This window comes from Anabrus simplex, chromosome 13, assembly GCF_040414725.1.
Source record: "Anabrus simplex isolate iqAnaSimp1 chromosome 13, ASM4041472v1, whole genome shotgun sequence".
Lineage (NCBI taxonomy): Eukaryota > Metazoa > Arthropoda > Insecta > Orthoptera > Tettigoniidae > Anabrus > Anabrus simplex.
This window is the reverse complement of record NC_090277.1, coordinates 2738207-2761505: the sequence shown is the minus strand read 5'-3', so window position 1 is coordinate 2761505 and position 23299 is coordinate 2738207. Positions and strand designations below refer to the sequence as shown.

The 23299-nt window shown below is 40.3% G+C and overlaps 1 protein-coding gene across 1 annotated transcript in view; it reads left to right on the top strand.

The window, feature by feature from the left end:
* Positions 1-11211, top strand: part of LOC136884814 (uncharacterized) — a 139402-nt gene extending 128191 nt beyond the window's left edge. The window contains exon 5 of the mRNA XM_068230001.1: positions 11086-11211. Within this exon, the coding sequence (XP_068086102.1) occupies positions 11086-11107 (22 nt within the window). The 3' untranslated portion in view covers positions 11108-11211. The remainder of the gene's footprint in view (positions 1-11085) is intronic.
* The last annotated feature ends 12088 nt before the right edge of the window (positions 11212-23299 follow it).

Below are 23299 nucleotides of genomic sequence, written 5' to 3'. Positions count from 1 at the left end.
TTTTCCGAATCTGTTTCCTGGGAGTACCCGATGAGTCGGAAGAAGCTTGCGTTAAGAAACGGCTCTTTTAATGGTTGAATTGTGGGTTATTTAGTGAATTGTAGTGCTATAATTTGGAATAGGCCTAAATTGTTATTCTAGAACAGACCATACTACTACTACTACTATTACTACTACTGCTGCTGCTGCTACTAAGTCAGCTTCTGCCTTAAGTATGCACACTGCTCATTCAAAACAGCGCGTCAGAATATGGATCGAATAACTGGAATACTATGAAGAACCGGTGTGTTACATACCAGCTGTATCAGAAAATGTATCAACCAGAGGTTTGGCATGCTAAAGAAGAAAGTTTTCTAACTCCCCGGCTATTTCCCGCCAGTATTCAGTCAGGCTATTGTACTCGATATGCAGCAGTAATACGATCTATGGGAGTTAAGAGGCAGCAAAAGAGACAAATAACATCACAACAAACAATGGTCAATGTAATGTTATTGTTGACCTTGATATTGTTGGCCTTCACATTTAGTTTTCTTCCGACTCTGAAATACCACTCTTATCTTAGTCGGTACGGTAAAACTGAATAAGACACAAAAGATGGGAAATTGTATTCTTTGTAACTTTTGTTATGCAGTATTTTTCGATATGACCAAATACATAATACATAGGTATTAAAATGTAATTTTAGGCGCCTTCCCCTAAACTACAATTTCATTCAGGGTGAATAAAATTGTTTGTATCTTAGACTGTATTTTCTTATTCGCCGATTAAAATCTGTTAACCCATTTTCTCGTGGCTCGGCGTCGATGTGGACTTAACAACAAAAATACAAATTCATGAATATCTGTGTTATTATAGCCGGTACGCCAAAAATGTATCAGACATAAATGGTCGGAAATTTAATTCTATATAACTTTGGTTATGTAGTATTTATAGCCGGTACGCCAAAAATGTATCAGACATAAATGGTCGGAAATTTAATTCTATATAACTTTGGTTATGTAGTATTTATCGATACGACCACTAATAATATAAATATTTGAGAATACAATTCTGGTCATTCCCCTAAACTACCATATCATTCAGCGTGAATAAAATGATTTGTAGCCTACATTGTAGTGACTCATTCTCCTACTCCGTATACCAGTTTTCAATGAGATAGGACCACTAATAACGTACGTTTTTAAGAATTAAATTTTAGGCCTTCCCCTAAACTACCATACCACTCAGCGTGAATAAAATTATTTATAGCCTAGATTTAGCGACTTATTCTCCGTCCGACTTTGCATACCAATTTTTATTAAGATAGGACCCCTAATAACAAATACTTGAAAATTAAATTTTAGGCCTTCCCCTAAACTGCCATTTCTTTCAGCGTGAATAAAATTATTTATGGCTTAGATTGTAGCGACTTATTTCCCGACTTTGTATACCGATTTTCATTCCGTTCCATTTAGCCGTTGTCTAGTGAAGCGTGTGCATACGTGCATACATACATACATACATACATACAGACACACAGACAGACAGACAGACAGACAGACAGACAGAAATTATGGAAAAGAAAAAAGTGTGCATTTCCTTGTTACTTTGGACAGGAACGATACAGAAATACCATTATTTTCAAATTCTGGGCAATGTACAGACAAAACTCTTATTTTATATATATGTGTGTGTGAATAAGCCAAGTTGTCATAATTTCTGAGGGAAATAAAAATAACAAGAAGAATCTCGAGCAGAGATATGTGATCTCTATTTGTCCATAACTCCATATTGAGTTTAAATTTATCTATGGTCTGACTCGGAACAGGGAAGTGGTGCTTGGTAGGTGTGATTTGCATGGCTTTTAATCCCCAGGTTTGACTCAACAGCCAGGGGAAGAGGTGAAACCTGTGGGATGCCTTTTTATACGTTTGGTCCGAATATACATTCGATTGAAGATGATTTTGAAACGTTATGCCTAAGTAGGTAAGTGTGGTCGTTACAGCGGAGGGTTGATTATTTAAGGGTAGAAAGAGTCTGTTAATCGGACGGCATCTACATTTATGATTAGGAAAAATTATATATATATTTTTTTTTGCTTACATTAATTTTGTTTTGTCAGAGCTTGGGCCATTGTTCGAGTTATTTGAAATAGATTTGGAGGCGGGATTTCAAGTATCGGCTATTGGATTCAACGGGCAGTATTGCTGTGTGTTCAGCAAACTGACACAATCAAGGTGGGTGTATGGGTTGGGTAATATTGATACAAAACCGGACATACAAAAGTGGTGACAGAGGAAAACCTTGTGGTACTCCTACTTATATTGGGAAAGTGTAGGACAATGTGTTACGGATACAGATTTTGGCTAGGAAATGGGTGATGGTCATTGGAACTGGAAGGTGAGGGAGTTTACAAGTCAGTCCGTTGAAAGGCATTCTGACCATCAAGACTGGTAAGTGCTGCGCATATTTTTGTAGGTAAACATTTTGTGATGGATACAGAAACATGAAAGACATGGTCATGTATGGAGTGCTAAGACAGAAACTGGCGTGATACTAAGGTATGAGATGGAGGGAGTCGAGATAGGTGTAAATACACTGCGCTAACATGATTTGTAAGATTTTAGAACATTCCGTTAGAAGACATATGGAACAATATGTATTTAATTGGGATGGTAGAACTTGGGGTTTCCAAAATAACAAAATTGGTATGTACACAATTGAGGGGAGGGGAAGAATCCATTATGGAGAATTGTAGTGTATACCTTATTTTGGAGTTGGAGGAAGGGATGTGGAGCTTTTTTTTATTTGGCGGTAAGTAATTTGATCTAGTCCAGTGGCAGTGTAATTTCTAGTCCTGAGTGCGTCTTTGATATCTTAGACTGTAATAGGAGCATTTGGGGGATGTTCAGAGTCAAGAGTTGGAGGGTATTCAAAGGCTGGGCAAGGAGGATTTTGTGTGATACCCGAATATTCCGATATTATATCGTGGTCAGGATGGTAGGTATTGGGATAGGAAGATGGTATGAAAATTACTTTATAATGATCTAAACAGATGACAGTCATTGTTTTATTATCACCGAGTGCAGATTTGTTATGTATTAATAGGTAATAGGTGTAGGGCTGCTTTATGTTTGTCAGTTGTTTTAACTTGTTCCGGTATTTGCGAGTGTGAGTTGTGTTGGATAATTCAGAGCATTTGCCCACGCTTTTTTAATAGCCTTGATGAATGATGAAGCATCTCCAAGAGTATTTCTGAATATTTCAGTCTCAGATTCGAAGGTACCTTGTGATGTTCGTGGGTATATTTTAATGTTTGGAGCGCTTAGTGTGGGAGGGGAGGTTTGTAAGAATGGGAGATGTGGTGAGGAATATGGAGTCAGTTGACAATAGTTAATGGGGATTGTAATTTTTTAACTTTATCTTGCAATTCCTGCTGTGAAGTAGGTGGTTCGTTATTGCATATTGTGGCTAATATTGTTTGTATGCTGCCCAGTAGTTTCGCATATACCGTATGACTGTTGGGGGACGTTGGTTATTTTGCTTCGGGTTTGTTAGTACATTTGTTATTTTTGGTAGGGCAGAGACATGGTCTTGTCCCATTGAAGGTAGCATGGTGATGTCACAGTTCGTTGCTAGATTAGGGCTGAGGATTGGAAATTCAGGGCTCTTACTTGATGTAGAGCGGGTTGCGGGAAGGGAAGTTTAAGTCAACACTCTGGATATCATGTAATAGTTGATCGTACATAACTTGTTGTTGTGTATATGACGTAATATTAAAATCTGTGATCGTGATGGAAGTACTGTATTAGCGATCGGTATATTCTACAAATATCAGTGGTGGGGAATAGACAAGAGGTATAAATTGTTGCTAAAGCTATTATTGGATTTCCAATTGCATTTCCATTTTTAAGTTTTCAGATAGATATTCATTTAAAGAATGATATTTTTGTTCTGAAGGGATGGGTTTATGGTTAGTAATTGCTACCACTCCACGACATCTGTTTGGGCAGCCGTCATTTGACCCTTTAAGAACACACGTTATCGTAATAAACTTTCATTTACTAGAACAGTGGATGAATAATGCACAGTGCATTTGTGTCCCAGAGAACGTTCCGCCAAAGTGAGTCTGGAAGGTCATCACGATCTGATACACAACATCAGGACGTTAAAAAGGGAGAAAATTCTGGAGCTCCATAATGATGATTTGCAGAATGTTCTCAAAGGAAGGAGGTAAAGAGTGGAAGAGGAGGGTGGGGTAGGTAGATGACACTTTTTCTGGCTGAGTGGGAGAAAGTTGACGGTTACCCTTGCATTTAACTGAGAAACGTGGATGATCTTAACTGCAAGTGTTGCATTTGAGTGATCCCTTTTTTGTGCAAGCACTTCAGGTGTGTTGAACACTACAAATCGCACATACATTTTGAAGAAAGCAATGGTAGGATGATCATAGAATTGGCAGCGATCGCAGTGTCCGCGCTGCGGTCAAGATGACCAAGAGGCCTCCACATGATGTCAATTCACGTAGATCAGCAAACCATCCCTTAGAACCTGGTTCATTGTTGCCATATTCCAGGACAGGATACACATCAGCGGGGTGTGTCCGTTAGTATTCCGGTTCCGAATGGCCCGGAATATTTCATGTCCCTGTCTCTGAAGATGGCCTGCGTTAACGTCATCCGTGTAGCTGCTATCAACCCCATGTTCCACCGCTGACCAGGTGGAGGCTGGACACAAAGGTGGTTAGTTGCACCGCATTGTTGAGCCTGGTTCTGTGCTGCAGGATTTGTCCAAAATGCGCCTGTCCTTATTTGTTGACTAGGACTGTGTAAAACTTTCTAGATGTTTTGATGGTGTGGCCATCTTTGCTCTACTGAATTTCTAGAAAATAATCCCGTGTTGCATTGGGCGGAAACTTGGTGATTGTATTGTAGATTGTGAACGAGTGGATGATATCCGGGTTCAGATTTCTCATCTTTACTATGTAGAATGGGGCAGGAAGACTGGTGTTTGTTGCTGTGCCACTGCTTTGTTGTACTTTATGTGAGCAGTGTGGGGTTTTTGTTTCCTCTGCTTAACTCCTGATATTTAATGGCGTAAATACCAACGAACGGTTCGCAGCTGGTAAATGAAACTCCGCTAGAATTTCACGCTGATATTGAGAGGTGATGTGCCGCCTGATTGAGAGTGGTGTGTGTGTGTGTTCTGCCAGTCAATGCAAGTGTGATGTATTCTTGTGGAGCAATAGCAAGCAATGTGTAAGGGTTGGGGATTGGAAAATCACTGTCTTTCAGGCTCCTAGCCTGCTTCCCTGCATTCTCCTCCAACGCACTTTGCTATCCTCATCGTGGTGTAGAATTTCGGGGCACCGTGGATGGTGCTCTCTGTTGGTTTTTGTTGAAGTTGTTATGTCGCAGCTCATAGTTGCCTTGCCATACTACTCAATGTCATAGGATATAAACTTCTTGGTCTTGATCCGTATTGAATTGTGATCACAATAATTAAACTTACGTTTTAATTGTCCACCTTTTCAATACTATATAGTCTATGCACATTGGGTAATATAGGATTGTATTGGTGGACCATTATAAGACAAGTTTAATTATGAGAGTGATACTACTCAATAGTCGAACCTCGTGTTGAACGGATTCTCTGTCAAAATATAACATGAATACCAATTTGCTAAGTGAATACGAGTGTTAACACATTTATCTGCTACGGAATTTGCAGTTCATAGGGTTCAAATCTCTATCTCAGAACTCACTCTTCAGGGTTTGTTTCTTTATGGTGGTGTTGAAGAAGGCATTTATTTTAATCTGAATGGAGGAAGTATAATTTTAACAGCAATTCATTTAGGTCTATTCGATAAAGGTGTACGTTTGATTGCCTGTTAAGAGGTCCGAGAGATATCTGAGGTTTACTCTCACTTAGTAACGGAAATGAGTACCGAGTAGGAAGAGGTCATAAGGAGGACGTCAAGCGCTACGAAGTCTTTGAAGAGGAGTTTCACACTACAGTGACGTTATGTTAAGCAGCTTGGTATGAACTTGTGAAACCACTGTAAAACTATCTTCTGAGCTGCAGATTCGAACCTACCGTCCCTCGACTGGACGTTCTTGGCTATATGACCTAAAACCATGTAGCAAACTTGCTCTATAGAGGAGGAAAGTACGCCGACTCCGGGGTGCAAACAGGCTGAGCGTTGGGACTCCAAGCTAAGTTGTATGTTTTATCACAAAATTCTTTCTAATGTTACGCGCATAGTGACGTCACTAAAGCGTTGTCAGTCGGATCCACTGATTGTTTTAAATTCGTGCTAATTTGTCATCATCATTCACTGCAGGTGCTTGTCAATTAATACATGTTGAAGGGTCTGTTTACCTGGCGGGTTGGATCCTTTAAACAAGAAGCATCATCATTGATCTAGTCGGTGACCATGTTTAGCCCCACTATGTGAGGATCACCATCGGTCTGCATTGCTTGTGATTAGTAGCCTAATGTGGGGAACACCATTGGTTTGTGTTACCTGTGAGTGGTGCCATTATGTGTGACATGCCATGTGTCTATATTACCTGTGATTAGTACCACTATAGCAGGATGGCCACGGTTCTGCTTTGCCAGTAATTAGTACTATTGTATGGGGCAGTGACATGGATTTGGACCCTTATGGACAACAAGCATTATCTCTGAAAATAAGGCATTGTGAATTGGATCCACCGATTGTTTTGGATTCATGGTCATTTTTTCATTGTCGTTCATTTAATATTTTACGTCACAATGCAAACAAGAGCACTTCCTTTAATTGTAAGTGTTGCAAACTTGATAATGATAGCAATTCTGATTGTGGAAAGTTCAAACAGACAAACAAACATTGATAATCGCCGCATGTTTGTGAGCGAAGATAACCTTTGGTATCTATGTACTTTGCAGGAAGATGGATACTGACATTCTGCGAGTCGGAGCGTGGAATGTTAGAAGTTTGAATCGTTGTGGTAGGTTAGAGAATCTGAAAAGGGAGATGGATAGGCTAAAGTTAGATGTAGTTGGTATAAGTGAAGTACGTTGGCAGGAAGAACAGGATTTTTGGTCAGGCGGCTACCGAATTATCAACACGAAATCAAACAGGGGAAATGCAGGAGTTGGTTTAATAATGAATAAGAAAATAGGGCAGCGGGTAAGCTACTACGACCAGCATAGTAAAAGAATTATTGTCGTCAGGATAGACACCAAACCAATGCCTACCATAATAGTGCAGGTCTATATGCCTACTAGTTCAGCGGATGATGAAGAAATTGAAAGAATATATGAGGAGACAGAAGATTTAATTCAATATGTAAAAGGTGATGAGAATCTAATTGTGATGGGAGACTGGAATGCAGTGGTAGGCCAAGGAAGAGAAGGTAGTACAGTAGGAGAATTTGGATTGGGACAAAGGAACGAAAGAGGAAGTCGGCTGGTTGAATTCTGCACTGATCATAATTTAGTCCTTGCCAATACCTGGTTCAAACACCTCAAACGACTGCTGTATACGTGGACGAGACCTGGAGACACTGGAAGGTATCAAATAGACTTCATTATGATTAGGCAGAGACTCAGAAACCGGGTGTTGGATTGCAAAACTTTCCCAGGAGCAGACGTGGACTCTGACCACAACTTGTTGGTCATGAAATGCCATCTGAAGTTGAAGAAATTGAAGAAAGGAAAGAATGCAAAAAGTAGGGATCTAGACAAGTTGAAAGAAAAGAGTGTGAGGGATTGTTTCAAGGAACATGTTGCACAAGGACTAAATGAAAAGGCTGAAGGAAACACAATAGAGGAAGATTGGAGAGTCATGAAAAATGAAGTCAGTAGGGCTGCCGAAGAAATGTTAGGAAGGATGAAAAGATCAACTAAGAATCAGTGGATAACTCAAGAGATACTAGACCTGATTGATGAACGACGAAAATACAAGAATGCTAGAAATGAAGAGGGCCGAAAAGAATACAGGCGATTAAAGAATGAAGTGGATAGAAAGTGCAAGGTAGCTAAGGAAGACTGGGTGAGGGAGAAGTGCAAGGATGTCGAAGACTGTATGGTCTTGGGAAAGGTAGATGCTGCATACAGGAAAATCAAGGAAACCTTTGGAGAAAGGAAATCTAGGTGTATGAATATTAAGAGCTCAGATGGAAAGCCACTTCTAGTTAAAGAAGACAAAGCAGAAAGATGGCAGGAGCATATCCAACAGTTGTATCAAGGTAAAGATGTAGATAATTTGGTTCTGGAACATGAAGAGGCTGTTGATGCTGATGAAATGGGAGACCCAATTTTAAGGTCAGATTTTGACAGAGCTGTGAGTGACCTCAATAGGAACAAGGCACCTGTAATTGTTGACATTCCCTCTGAATTACTGACTGCCTTAGGAGAAACCAGCATGGCAAGGTTATTTCATTTAGTGTGCAAGATGTATGAGACAGGAGAATTCCCAAGAAAGCCGGTGCTGACAGGTGTGAAAACTACCGCACCATTAGTTTAGTATCTCATGCCTGCAAAATTTTAACACGTATTATTTACAGAAGAATGGAAAAACAAGTTGAAGCTGAGTTGGGAGAAGATCAATTTGGCTTCAGAAGAAATGTAGGAACACGTAAAGCATTCCTGACTTTACGTCTGATCTTAGAGGATCGAATCAAGAAGGACAAGCCCACGTGCATGGCATTCGTAGATCTAGAAAAGGCATTCGATAATATTGATTGGACCAAGCTATTTATGATTCTGAAGATGATAGGGATCAGATACCGAGAACGAAGAATTATCTACAGTCTGTATAAAAATCAGTCTGCAGTGATAAGAATCGAGGGCTTTGAAAAAGAAGCAGCAATCCATAAAGGAGTGAGGCAAGGCTGCAGTTTGCCCCTCTCCTTTTCAATGTTTACATAGAACAGGCAGTAAAGGAAATCAAAGAGAAATTTGGAAAGGGAATCACAGTCCAAGGAGAGGAAATCAAAACCTTGAGATTTGTCGATGATATTGTTATTTTATCTGATACTGCAGAAGATCTCTAGAAGTTGCTGAATGGTATGGATGAAGTCTTGGGTAAGGAGTACAGGATGAAAATAAATAAGTCCAAAACAAAAGTAATGGAGTGCAGTCGAACGAAGGCAGGAGATGTAGGAAATATTAAATTAGGAAACTAAGTCTTAAAGGCAGTAGATGAATATTGTTACTTGGGTAGTAAAATAACTAACGATGGCAGAAGTAAGGAGGACATAAAATGCAGACTAGCACAATGAAGGATGAGCTTTCTTAAGAAAAGAAATTTGCTCACTTCAAACATTGATATCGGAATTAGAAAGATGTTTTTGAAGACTTTCGTGTGGAGCGTGGCATTGTATGGAAGTGAAACATGGACGATAACTGGCTCAGAGAGAAAGAGAATAGAAGCTTTTGAAATGTGGTGTTGCAGAAGAATGCTGAAGGTGAGATGGATAGATCGAATCACGAATGAAGAGATACTGAATCGAATTGGTGAGAGGAGATCGATTTGGCTAAATTTGACGAGAAGAAGAGATAGAATGATAGGACACATCTTAAGACACCCAGGACTTGTTCAGTTGGATTTGAAGGAAGTGTAGGTGGTAAGAACGGTAGGGGTAGACCAAGGTATGAATATGACAAGCAGATTAGAAAAGATGTAGCATGCAATATTTACGTAGAAATGAAAAGGTTAGCACAGGATAGGGTGGCATGGAGAGCTGCATCAAACCAGTCTATGGACTGATGACTCAAACATCTAAACCGTGTGAGCGACACAAGTGCCCACGGTAAAATGGACCCCTCACCTTATAGGTTTGTGAAGAACAAACAATTCCCAATAATGATATAAAAGTTAGAGTTCTACAGTTGTGTCACCCACTCAAATATTCAGCTAAGCACCGCCTGTGTAGCAGTGAAGAACAGTTCAGGAGGGACTGTACTAGTTAAAGATTTTTTGGACTGGCGGAGTCATTTATCGTTAGTGTATTGTCACTAAGTTTGGCATTTGTACTAAGATTTGCGCCCTACCTGTATTTGTTATAGGTAATACTGATGTATCGCCCGGGAGGTCCACATGCAACCTTGTTGCATTCTTTAACATGTCAATTATACATTGAATTGAACTGTGCAGTCATGAATACGACCACAAGCCAACTTCTTGCACAGCAAATGGATTGTTGCAGTTGGTATATTGTTCGTGACGTCATTTTAAGTGTTGGTATATTTAGGCAGCATTCTGTTATTTACATCTTGCTAAGAGCTGGTCTACTGTGAAATTTTGTTTCTTTAATATTTGCATAAGAAATGTTATCCTACCTTGTTAGATGACCAAATTTGGTTGGGGATTTACAGGCACCATCCCTGAGTTTGTGTTAAGTGTAACGCCAAGGTTCGATGTGCCGGGCTTGTAAATCTTGATTCTCTTTACACAAACTTGGAAAGGTTTTGGAAGCTTGAAGAACTCCCTCAACCATTTCTTACTCGTGAAGAATGGGCATGTGAAGAACATTTTCTTGAATAGTGATCAAATGCATGTTTCTGGCAGGTTTGTTGCACATTTCGTATTTGTCCTGAAACGTCACCTGTAGCTCAGTCCAGGCATGATGCTGTTAGAACTCTCAAACACAGTGAAAATAAGCTTGCTACATTTCCAGACATGAAACTTTCCTCAACATCTGCCTTAACCTAATTCCTGGATAACACTTTACCCTGGTTCCCTTTCCTCCACAAACTTTCCCCACATGTCTAACGAAGGAATCCCCCACGACCAGAGCCGTATTTAAATTTCATGCGTGAATACAGTGAAATGGGACACATGGAAATTGCAGCCCTTGAGATTTCTAACTCATCAAGCATTTACATGCCGCATCATTATGTGCTCAATGATTCTACCATGACAACCAAGCCAAGATTTGAGTTTGACAGATGTTGTGAATCTTGAAATGGGATGGCTTTGAACTTTTTGCAAATGGGTGACCCTGAATTTCAGCCTGACTTCCTTTCTGTTGTTTTAAGGTTCAGAACTTACCTTGTTACTCTTTCAGCTGATGTTTCTATGATGTACTAATTTGTGTTAATTCCTCCCAACCACAGGAGTCTTCAGAATATTGCGTGACGTGAATCCTCTGATGAAAGAATCAAGGACTACTACCTTATCCTGTTACAGGATCTGCCCCATTTCTTGCTCCGAGATTTCTAGTTCAGCCTGCTGACGAACACACAGAATCTCACCCTATTGCATCTTCTTGTTTTTACATTGAGATGTTGAGAGGTGCTAGCTCAGTTGAAGTAGCCGAGGAACTTCAGTCAAAAATTTCATCCTGACACGTGCGTATCTCAGAAATTGGACGTCAAATTGTCCAGAAGGCCTTGCCAATGTCCCCGTAGTTGATAGAGAAGTCTTGTCAAGGTGTAACCTCACTAAAATGAAGCTATTAGAACGTTATGTATTATTTGGCATACTAAGTATGACGAGCTTCTGTTACAAAGAAACTTTGAAGAATGCACGTAAAGAAATCACTAAGAGAAGCATTCTCACAATCATTGCTTCCAAATTGGATTTTCGTGAATTGTTTAGATGTGCTGTGGTGAAGTACAAACGTATAATCTAATTTATTTGGCAATTGGAAACTATATGGCCTTATCGTTTAGAGCCTTTAATGGAAATTAGTGCTATGTAATGTGCTAAGAAGCAATTTTGGTACATATATTGCATTTGCTTTTGGAGATTGTATTTGATTTTTTATCTTATGCGTAAAATGTAATAACTTTTTGTTTTCCAGATTTGGGAACGTTGCAATGATGACCGGAAGTCCAGTGGGTACATGTAATAGTAGCTGCAAAATATTGAAAGAGGGAAGTGAGGTAATGTGCATTTTGCCCACTCAGAATGAATGCAACCTACACGTGTCCTCTGACAATGAACAGAGGCCAACCCATCCCATTACACAAAGGATACTCTGTTGTAATGAATGTGGTAATACATTTTCTCAGAAGTCGAGTCTTCGGGATCACCTGCTTATACATACAGGAGAGCGTGCACATTCCTGTGGCCAATGTGGTTGTAGGTTTCCTCGGAAGTCGAGTCTTCGGCAACACCTCCTCATTCATACGCCTACTGGTGAGCGTCCACATTCTTGTGACCAATGTGATAGTAGATTTTCTCTCAAGTCGAATCTTCAGATTCACCTTCGTAAACATACTGGTGAGCGTCCACATTCCTGTGACCAATGTGGTAGTAGGTTTGCTCTTAAGTCGAGTCTTGGGAATCACCAGCTTATACATACTGGTGAGCGTCAACATTCCTGTGATCAATGTAGTAGTAAATTTACTCGGAAGTCGAGTCTTCAGAGACACCTGCTAATACATACTGGAGAGCGTCCACATTCCTGTGACCAATGTGGTAGTAGGTTTTCTCTCAAGTCCACTCTTCGGCAACACCTGTTAATACATTCGTATGAGCGTCCACTCTCTTGTGACCAATGTGGTACTAGGTTTTCCCTCAAGTCGAGTCTTTGGAGACACCTGCTTACACATACTAGTGAGCGTCCACATTCCTGTGATCAATGTAGTACTAAATTTACTCGGAAGTCAAGTCTTCGGCAACACCTGCTTACACATACTGGAGAGCGTCCACATTCTTGTGACCAATGTGGTAGTAGGTTTTCTGTTAAGTCGACTCTTAGGAAACACCTGCTTACACATACTAGTGAGCGTCCACATTCCTGTGATCAATGTAATAGTAAATTTACTCAGAAGTCAAGTCTTCGGCAACACCTGCTTATACATACTGGAGAGCGTCCGCATTCTTGTGACCAATGTGGTAGTAGTTTTTCTCTTAAGTCGACTCTTCGGCAACACCTGCTTATACATACTGGAGAGCGTCCACATTCCTGTGACCAATGTGGTAGTAGGTTTTCTCTCAAGTCGACTCTTCGGCAACACCTGCTAATACATTCGTATGAGCGTCCACTCTCTTGTGACCAATGTGGTACTAGGTTTTCCCTCAAGTCGAGTCTTAGGAGACACCTGCTTACACATACTAGTGAGCGTCCACATTCCTGTGATCAATGTAGTAGTAAATTTACTCGGAAGTCATGTCTTCAGCAACACCTGCTTAGGCATACATGTGTGCGTCCACATTCTTGTGATGGTGCTGCGAAGTAATTTTCCAACAAAGATCTTCATCGACATCACATGGTTACCCATACTGCACTGCGTCCTATATCTTGTGATCGACGAAATAATTAATATTACCACATCTAGTCTTTGAAAACACAAGTTAAGATATATTGCAGCCTCCCCACTTTGTTGAGAAAGATGTATGTAAGAGTTTTCGTCAAAAGTGCGGTTGATTATGCACTAGCTTGTATACGCCGTAATTGCCTGACAAAAGACTGCGCTTATTAGGCACGTTCACATCCTTGTGTCCAGTGTGGTAGTATTTCAACCAAGTCTAATATTCGACAACACATATTTGCGATTATTGGATAGTGCCAAATGGATGTGGTATGAAGTTTCTTGAAGAGTGCAAACTGGATATACTTCATGAAGAGTGCAAACTGGACATACGTCCGGCTCCATGGCTAAATGGTTAGCGTGCTGGCCTTTTGTCACAGGGGTCCCGGGTTCGATTGCCGGCAGTGTGGGGAATTTTAACCATCATTGGTTAATTTCGTTGTAACGGGGGCTGGGTGTATGTGTCGTCTACATCATTTCATCCTCATCACGACGCGCAGGTCACCAACGAGTGTCAGATCAAAAGACCTGCACCTGGCGAGCCGAACATGTCCTCGGACCCTCCCGGCACAAAAAGCCATACGCCATTTCATTTTTACTGGACATACAATATCACACACACACACTGTAATATATGTGAATAACTATTAAAATCATTAATAACCATTCCCATATGTTTAAGTAGTCAAGTATGAATAAAATAAGATACTTTATCACCTCACACTAGGAGCCATTATTAATATGCTAACCCGCGGTTACTCGCATGCTGAGCAAGGCACTCACCTCCGTAGTATATTGGTTGTTGTTGGTTTATTACATCACCTGTACGTTTGAAAATCCATATACCCTTCAAACAGATTGTTAAGAAGCGGAGGTGTCGGTTATTTTGTTTATCTTTGAAAACCAAGACCGCAAATCCATTATTAGGCGCGCAGTGCATGTTTGGTGAGCGGTGCGATCAATACCGAGTAACAGTGCTACTCACATTTCGTGCATTGTAATAAGTCAAGCTTTGTCTTGTGCTTGCAGTTAATGTGAAATGTTTATTTTGTGGCTCTTGTTAGTGAAGTTATTTAAGTTATAATGGCATACACTGATCAGATACATTTGTGGTTGGGTGAAACGTTGAAGGACTTGGACTTGAACGTCGAAATTGATAATAATGAAACAGATGAGGTTACGAACGTGATTTCAACTCTGAAACAGTGTGTCTGCAAGTTCTGAAGAAGAAGAAGAAGAAGAAGAAGATGCACTTCGTTGATTGAAGGCTGTATCGTTTTAGGAAAGAATGGAATTACCAAGTGGGGTCTCCATGCTCCCTCTACAAATGTTCGACCCCGGAAACAAAATTTTCAAACTGTGTTAAAGGAATGATGCTGAAAGCAACAGAAGTGGTGAATGCTGTAAAATGTTTGTTTCTTATTATGCGGGATTATATATTCGCATTAGTTAGTCCATACTCCTATTTCTTGTTCCTAAATAAATTGTTTTTCTACCACTTAGTCCCATTTCTTGACAAGACCTCGGGGATATAGCGTCGCATGTTTTACAGCTAGACGCCGTTTCTGATGCCAAACTGAGTTGAGCTTTAATGAAGATCACTAAAATGATAGCGAATGAAATTGGGTAAGCAAGTGTAAGGATTCAGGTTTGGCTTATAAATAGGAACTGTCCCGGCGTTTGCCATGTAGTGTAAACGGGAAACGGCAGGAAGTCATTCTTAGGGCAGCTGGTGCTGGGGTTCGAACCCTCGCGTCTCCCGCACGTAGAGATTGTCTCCATAGCCGTAGCGCGTTAACACACGCGGCCACTGCACTCTCTCGTGTTCCTAAATAAATGTCTCAAATTATTTTTTCTTTCATTCATTCACTCTTTCTTCCCCACTTTTTTTCTAAATCTGTTTACCATCCATGGTTGGCTTTTCCGTCGGAATCAGCGAGAGATCCCACCTCTGCTGCCTCAAGGGCAGTGCCCCGGATCGTGAAACTTGGGGTCAGGGCATACAACTTGGGAGGAGGACCATTACCTCTCTCAGGCGGCCTCACCAGCTATGCTGAACAGTGGCCATGTGTGGGATGGGAAGATTGGATGGGATAGACAAGGATAAGGGAAGGAAGGCCGTGGCCTTAAGTTAGGTACCATCCCAACATTTGCCTGGAGAAGTGGGAAACCTCGGAGAACCATTTCGAGGATAGCTGAGGTGGTAATCGAACCCTCCTCTAATCAGTTAACCTTTCGAGGCTGAGTGGACCTCATCATTTTTCAAATTTCGTGGCAGAGCCGGGAATTGAACCCGGAGCTCTGGAGGTGCCAGCTAATCACGTTAATCACCAGAGCACAGAGGTGGACATTGACGTAGTGAAAATACCTCCATGTCTATATGAGCATATTCTGGCCTTTGAACATAAAGGCAAGCGCTGCACTCACTAGAGAGTAACGACGCACGAAAAGATCTGGCGAGTAATGCCGGGTTAATAATTAATCATTGCAATAGGTTAAAATAAAATAAAATATGTTTAAAATACTTAATCGCCTCCAGCTTGGGCATCAAATAAAATCTCTCTGAATAAAATACCAACATAATTAAACAAAATAAATTAATAATATTTCAAAATGTCCGTGATATGGGCCTCAGAGTTCACCAGAATGGATCTCTCGAATTTTGGTAAAGCATGATAATACTTTCTCTCCCAGTGCGTGTACACACAGCTGCGTACTGTTACATATTCTGCAAGCCTTTAACCGTCTGAAAACGGCTAAATAGGTAGGTACTGTACCCAGGTACTTCAATAACTCCACTGATTCTAACATCATTAACTATATTCTGAACAAAATCCGTGAATGTTCACCTCATCAACACACCAAAATATACATAAAATAAACTTGCAAATATCGCTGGAAAGGTCCACATTTACGTCATAATCAATAACAACAAAAACAGGGGGAAACCTAAAACGAGGACCAAGCTACCATTTGCAGTCAGTCCGTTGAACAAATCATATCTACATATATATCTACAAGTACGCTTCACTGTCTCTGTGTATTAACATAACATGCACATTCTTATTATTGGCATAGTTATATCACACAGATACTGTACTTTTATAATACTCTCTTCACTGACTCTAACACACGGTTTAAAGATACATCACTCGACCAACACACGCTTGCCGTTCCAGAAAATAAATGATGGAAAATCTGAAATACAGCACTCCATAGCTCTCAGGGAGTTATAATACCAAGCCGCCACAAGTGATACAATACCAAGTGCCTAAGCATTCCACAGTTCTAGGTTATTACCACACTTCACCAACACAATTAGACCAGGTTCTACAAAAGTTACATCTCCTCTCGTTCGCTGTTTGAAGTCAAGTTTTCTCCACCAAAGTTTGAAGTCCGGTCTAGTATGAAGCCAAGTCCAGTATGCTTCTCGTCGTTTGATCACATGCCTATATAGACCTCAGCTTCCCCCTTTTCTTACATGATACGTCTAGATTGATCCTGGCCATCCAATCACGACTAGGAGACCCTGTCAAGAGGAGGGCCTGAACCTCTTCCGGACCTCATGACATCAACAGGGCCACCACATCAGACTCTGGGCTATTCACATGACTCATAGGAACTTGCCGACTACATCAACAAGGCCACCTCATGGGATCCTGGGATATCCGCATGACTCATACAAATCTCCGAATTGAAATGAGCATGTTTCCCATCCGTTTGTTGTAAGCAAATTTCTCCATGGATACCTTCCAGTTTAAAATATTAGGAATAAATATATAAATTAAATAATGATAAGAATAAAAATAACAATAAACAGAAAACTGACGTTACTAATGTATCTTCTGAATACAGTGCGAGGGTGTGATATATGTACTGTCAAAACACACACACTCATTTGATATTGGTCACACTCCCGTGTTGAAGGTTATAGTACCTTTTCCGCCAATATGTTTTTCGGAAACATCTGTTCCCCAAACTTTCGTATCTAATGTGCTCAAAATTTCGTGAATAGAGCACACCCAATGGGCACCTGCTAAAAGACATTTGTAAGCTTCCGTACTCTTGTGGTGAACGTTTCGCCTGTATTCACTCCTTTCTTGACTGTCATAGTGCGTTTTGTGCAAACATATTTTTCGGGAACGCCTGATCATGCATACCATTATTCGTCTAAACTCCCGTAACTAATGTGGTAAAGGGTTTCGTGATAAGTGCACGCTTTATGAACAACTGCTTACAGATATTGTAGAGCTTCCACACACTTGTGGTGAGCGTTTCCCCTGATATCTCATCTTTATACACACGTGCCTACGACGTTTTAAAGAGCGTGGTGGTAAGTTATTCAATAAATCTAGTCTTCGAATGCACCAGGTCACTTTTAACGGAAAATGTTCAACTATTGTTCCCAATGAGGTAAAAGCTTTAGTGAAGAGGCTTGTCTCGGAAAACATCCGGTGCGTCATCCCAAGCTACGATCACACTGTTGATGTCAATGTGATGTCAAATTTTCTCAGCGTGCAATAAAGCTCTATATTCTCACTTGTGGTATGCAACGGTTACGTTCATCCGAAGAATTGTGTGGAACCTCTCTTACTCATGTAACGAGTGTGGTAATTATTATAAACACCTGCTCACTCAGTCTCCAGAATAGCTGCTTCTGTGTAATAAGTGCGGTAGTAGGATTCTTAGAACTCTTACCTTAAGAAGAACTCAACCGCTAACACTGCAGATTGATCAAGCTACTTTAATAAATGAATTAAAAACGTTTACACAAAGGACTCCTTTTCGGACAGACCTGGTAGCTCATCCTAGTGAGCATCCACACTGTTGTTATGTATCTTTGGTGTTTTGTTCTTTTTGGTAGTACACTCGCAACGAACACGTACATAGGCCCTATCGGTATCGCCCATGTTGTTAGTACACTCGCAAGGAACACGTACTTAGACCCTATCGGTATCGCCCGTGTTGTTAGTACACTCGCAAGGAACACGTACTTAGACCCTATCGGTATCGCCCATGTTGTAATATGGTACGTTTCAACGTTATTTCGATATTGTGTCTATCACAACAAGCCCGCCCGTTTATGTTACGATTTTCACCCTGTTGTTGTAGGGTTAACATGGTTTGGGCTAACACCCATCCATAGTGATGTGTACAGTAGTCAATTTTCTCAGTGGTACAATCGTGGATGTCACCAGTCCATTAAGTCACGTGTCAGGCCGCACATTTTTCATGTGTAGAGCGCCACGTTTTTCTAAGGGGTCTTTCATTAAACAACAGCCGGGATGTGTGATTCAGTAACGTTATTGTTATTATTACATAACGTTCTTATCTCTCTCTAGAGAAGTGTCGTGGATTTTTGCTGTGCCTGGAAGTTTGTTTGCCCAAAATGTTCCCCTTAATGATCTATTTACTTACTATGGAGTATGGCTGATTGGATGTTCGATTTGTGAAAATATCATTAAAAGTGCAATTGTGAGAAAACAACACAGGAAGTAGATCTTTGCTCTCTTTTATGCATAGAATAATATTGTTGCCGCTCAGCAACCTACAGTTGCACCCTTCGAGCTCGATGACACTCCAAAATACATAGTGCTATAGTCTACAAATTGTTAAGCCTCAAATCTATTAAGTGTGTAGTGTTTGTAATTGTGAAATATAATATCACGAGGGGCGGCACAGGGGCACAAGCAGGTAATTTTTATTTAATATTTTATTTTATTTTAGCAGACGACATACCCTCGTACTGCAGAAAACGGAATTCGAAATATTAGAGAATTGGCATTCGTGAGGAGAAAGCAACGCCAATGCGAAGCCACCTTGAGGTAAATGAGGATTAGAAATTATACACTCGGATATTATTATTTACTTGCCATTAGTCGTACACAATTCATGTATACTACCAGCTACCATGGACAGATCTTTTAGATGTAGGATTTTTATCTACGTACGCTGCTTCTTTCATAAATAATTTTCGAGACATCCTTCCTCTCCATAGTAGGATGTCAATCGATTTAGCTTTATGTAGAACCTGTCAACGTCATAACAAGCATCGACGTCGAAATAGTGATGATGATTGGGATGGACCAAATCCGAGGATTGAACACTGCACACAGTGTATGGATGAACTTTTCCTAGTACATAACGATGATGATGATGATTCAGAAAAGGAACAAACCCAATGAATAATAACAAAGTAAGAAGTGCATTGTCTTCTTTGTAAAGCATAACATACTTAGCATAATATATTTCTAAATATTTTGTTTAATTTCATTGTTACAGAAAGCTTTACAATTTCGGACGCATGCCGCAGAAAGTTGTTCAGAAGCATACTAACCTTGTCAGCAGTAAAACGAAGACTGTTGTAGTACATTGTAAATAAATATTACATTGCATTCAAATTGTACTTATTGCATTCCTTTGGCTCTTTACACCTACTCATTCTTGAGAAAACGATCAAGTCTAAACATGCACAACAATGATGACCTCACCGCTGCAACACGCGCACTCTCTTGCCTTCGCGATGCATTTTTGAACTTGTTCGATAGGGACATGCCTTAACAGAGGAGAAGGCCATAGCAGCCTATGTATAGCCGCCATCTTATGCAGTAGCATCTAGGCTAGCTTTTTCCATAAGAGCCTATGTATAGCAGCCATCTTGCGCAATCGCCCATGTCGTCTCATCAGAGCCCATGTATAGCCACCATCCTGTGCAATCGCCCCATGGCCGGCATCTCTAACATCATATTAGTTTAGAAACTGACATGGACATGTCATAATGTTGTTTCTCCTCCTCTCAACGTTTTAGACGTGGCCTAACTGCGTAGAAAATGTGTCAAATAAACTCTACCTTTGCGGTATCATTTTCAATTCTGTTTCTTGGTACTTCAAGTTTAACTTCTCCGCTACTACTCTCTGTTGGCGCTCTAGTGAGCGAGGATCTTAACTAATGAAGGCACCTTGTACGTGCTCATATCTACTCAGAAACTTTGTACTACGACGCTCTACCCACTGGCGGAGTTCCCTTCCTCGGCGAGCTAGTTGTTGCTTAGTGAGAGCGGCCATTATTCTGTGGTGAATTGGAGAAGATGCATCGTGCGTGGACTTGGTGTCTAGTGCTTGAGCACTTTCCAAACTACGAGATGGAGAACGGCTGAATATTATAAGTGAGAGGGCTCTCCTTCAACCCCTCTACATTTGTTGGTTTTTATTTCATCGGGAGAACGTCCACAGACTGTATGTACCACTCTATTTGTCTGCATTTGAAACTAGAGGATGAAATGGCGAAGTGGCGTCGATTCAAGCTTCTGTTCTACTTTCGATATTGGCGAACCAAAGCAAAGACTGTACGGAAGAGGTGATGTGTCTAAAACCTTATTGCGTTGAAGCGGTCTCTCTCAACTAAATTTTATGGTCACTTTTCCAAAAAAACTTTGGTATAAGATGTGATTGAAGTGCACGTTGGTTTAATCACGTGCTATAATTGTCATTGAAACCTTGTAATATTGTTCTGGAGGTTTGGTAAATTAGAATCTAAATTTGTTTAAATGGAAAAAGGAATATGATAGTGTTCTAATTCTTACGTTGGTGTTAAGCTCACCACAATCTGGTCAGGTTTTGAACTACTTAGCTCTAACCAAGGGGCGGTAGGTTTATTTAATTATTTTGGGGTCTTGTTTTATTCCTTCTTTCCTTCTTGGTCCTTCCGGCCTAAATATATGTTTTTCCCCTTGTTTCTGCCTTCTATTTCCGTGGGTATCTTTGATTTTGCGTTGTTTTGGGCGTGGGCCTGTTCCTATGACAACAGATGTTGTGTGGTGATTGTTGAAAATAATAATATCCGTTGGTGGATGATTTTGGTTCCCAGTTTCCCCTTCGGGGCTTGATATCTTGTGTTTTCTTTCTATTTAATTGATGATTCGTCCTTACCCTTTTCTTAAACCTCTGCTTGAATTATCCTAATTCATTTGGTATTTTTAACTTCTCCCTGCGTGTTGTGTTAATAGTGAATTTACTTACTGGTCTCCCTGCGAGGCCTGCCCTTGGATAGAACTAGGTGGTTCATGTGGTTATTGGCGTTTTCTAAAAGAAGATTGTTTATTTTAAACTGATACTGTTTTAATTATCTCATTACTTCTAGTATAACGGGGCCCCTAATAACCTTAGTATATGATTAGTTTATTTTTCTTGGTAATAATTCAATTTCAACTTAATATCTACATTTTCTATTTTACTACGAGGACGTTTTCTAATTACTATTTGCAATTTTACATTTATCTAATTAATACTACTTTCCTTTGAATGAAAAACACTGGTGTACTTCTTTTAAGTAATTTGACATGTGATACCAGGCATGTTTTGATGCGTCACCCTACTACTTCTTGTGGTAAGTTATTTACTCTTTTCTTGTTTATGTTCTTGTGGGGGCCTGATTACGCTTCCAGCTCTTCCTTGGTCTTTCTCTGACTCATTTGTGTACTGGCTAGTTACTTGTTTGTTAATACTTTTGCTGCCCTTATCGTAGTGTTCTGGGTTTGGCTACGTACGGGTCAGTATAGCGGTAGCTACAGCTCGGTTTATTGATTCATGTACCCTGCTCGTATCTACCTGGAGGTTGTTTGCGTCCTCTCTTGACTTTTATTTTTGCCTGGTATCAGATACTAATTGATTGAACTAAGGACATGGTGTTAAACTGGTGTAATATGTGCTTGTAAAAGAATTGCAACCATCTTATTCCATGCTTGGCTTGTTTTGTTTCATATTGTCTTTCGTCATGGCCCGACCGGTAATCCACCCTCATCATCTTCGCAAGTCGGTGTTGCTGTATGGACTTGCTGTTCGTGGTTTAGAACCTGTGGGAACTGTCTCGGAGTGTGCCTCCTTACTTTCTACTCATCTGCAGGTGCCGATTAACCTTTCTAATATTGATTACTCCAAGACTGGTGAGTCTTTAAATTTAATTAATGGATCTTTAAAAGAAATTTCAATAATTAAAAATGAATTTACTGAAACACAACCTACCAAGTCTCAAGTCAGTCGGCTCAAGGCTATGGTGTACCACCTTTCTGGGCGCATCCAGGATCTCCTCACCTTGAAACTTGATGGAGAATTTATTAGTGAATGTATCAGACTTTTGAGTCTAGCTTCTATATGTCAGCTGATCTTGATTTGATAATTGCAAGTAGGGAAATGGAGAATCTGTCTGTTTCTGATAGGACTACTATTCCTAATAATAATGTTAATGATAGTGTAAATCAAAATTTATCTACTTCTTCTCACCAAAGTGCATGATGCGTAACTACTCCTGTACTAGAAACTGTCTTATCCCGATTAAGTGGTGCGTCTCATAATTCTTTGAAAGAGCCGTTTCACGGTGTAAAGAATTTCCGTTAACTCAATCGAGGAGTGTCATAGATTTTTAAGATTCCTTATGGAAATGACAGAGTCTGCTAATGTTAACTCTGTGGATGATTTGGGCATGTATCGTGCCTTATTTTCACATTGTGAAGGAATTTTGAAAAAGGAGATTTCTGAAGCAATTTCGCAGAACCTCAGTATTAGTCAGTTTCATGGGTTAGTTCTTGAAAAAGTTATTCCTTCATTAGCTCTTCCTAGCCTTATTCCACAACATTGCTTTAGACCTCAATACCTGCATGAAAATTTACTAGCTTACATCCTTGACTTGAAATTCTTTTGTAAAGTATTCAGGATTTCGGTCCCTGAAGAGGAAATGGTTGGCCGTATCCTAAAAGGAATATCCCCCTCGTACAGATCCTATCTTTCCCTAATGAAGTGCCCCACCACCTTTATTGAATTGGAAGCTGCGTGTTCTTTCGCAGAGGATGTGAAGCACGGAGACGAATCTCGATCTGTACACCTTGCTCCTCCTCCTACCAGTTCTAATTGTTCTGGCTATGCTAATGTACCCTGTAATGTGAATTTTAAAAACATTTTTGTGTGTGGTTCTGCTGAGCATCTAAGGAATTCATGCCCATCTAAAGGTCGTAAACATGATGTTTCTTATCTTTGTGGCTCTAAGCAACATACTAAAAGTTTTTGCCCTAATTCA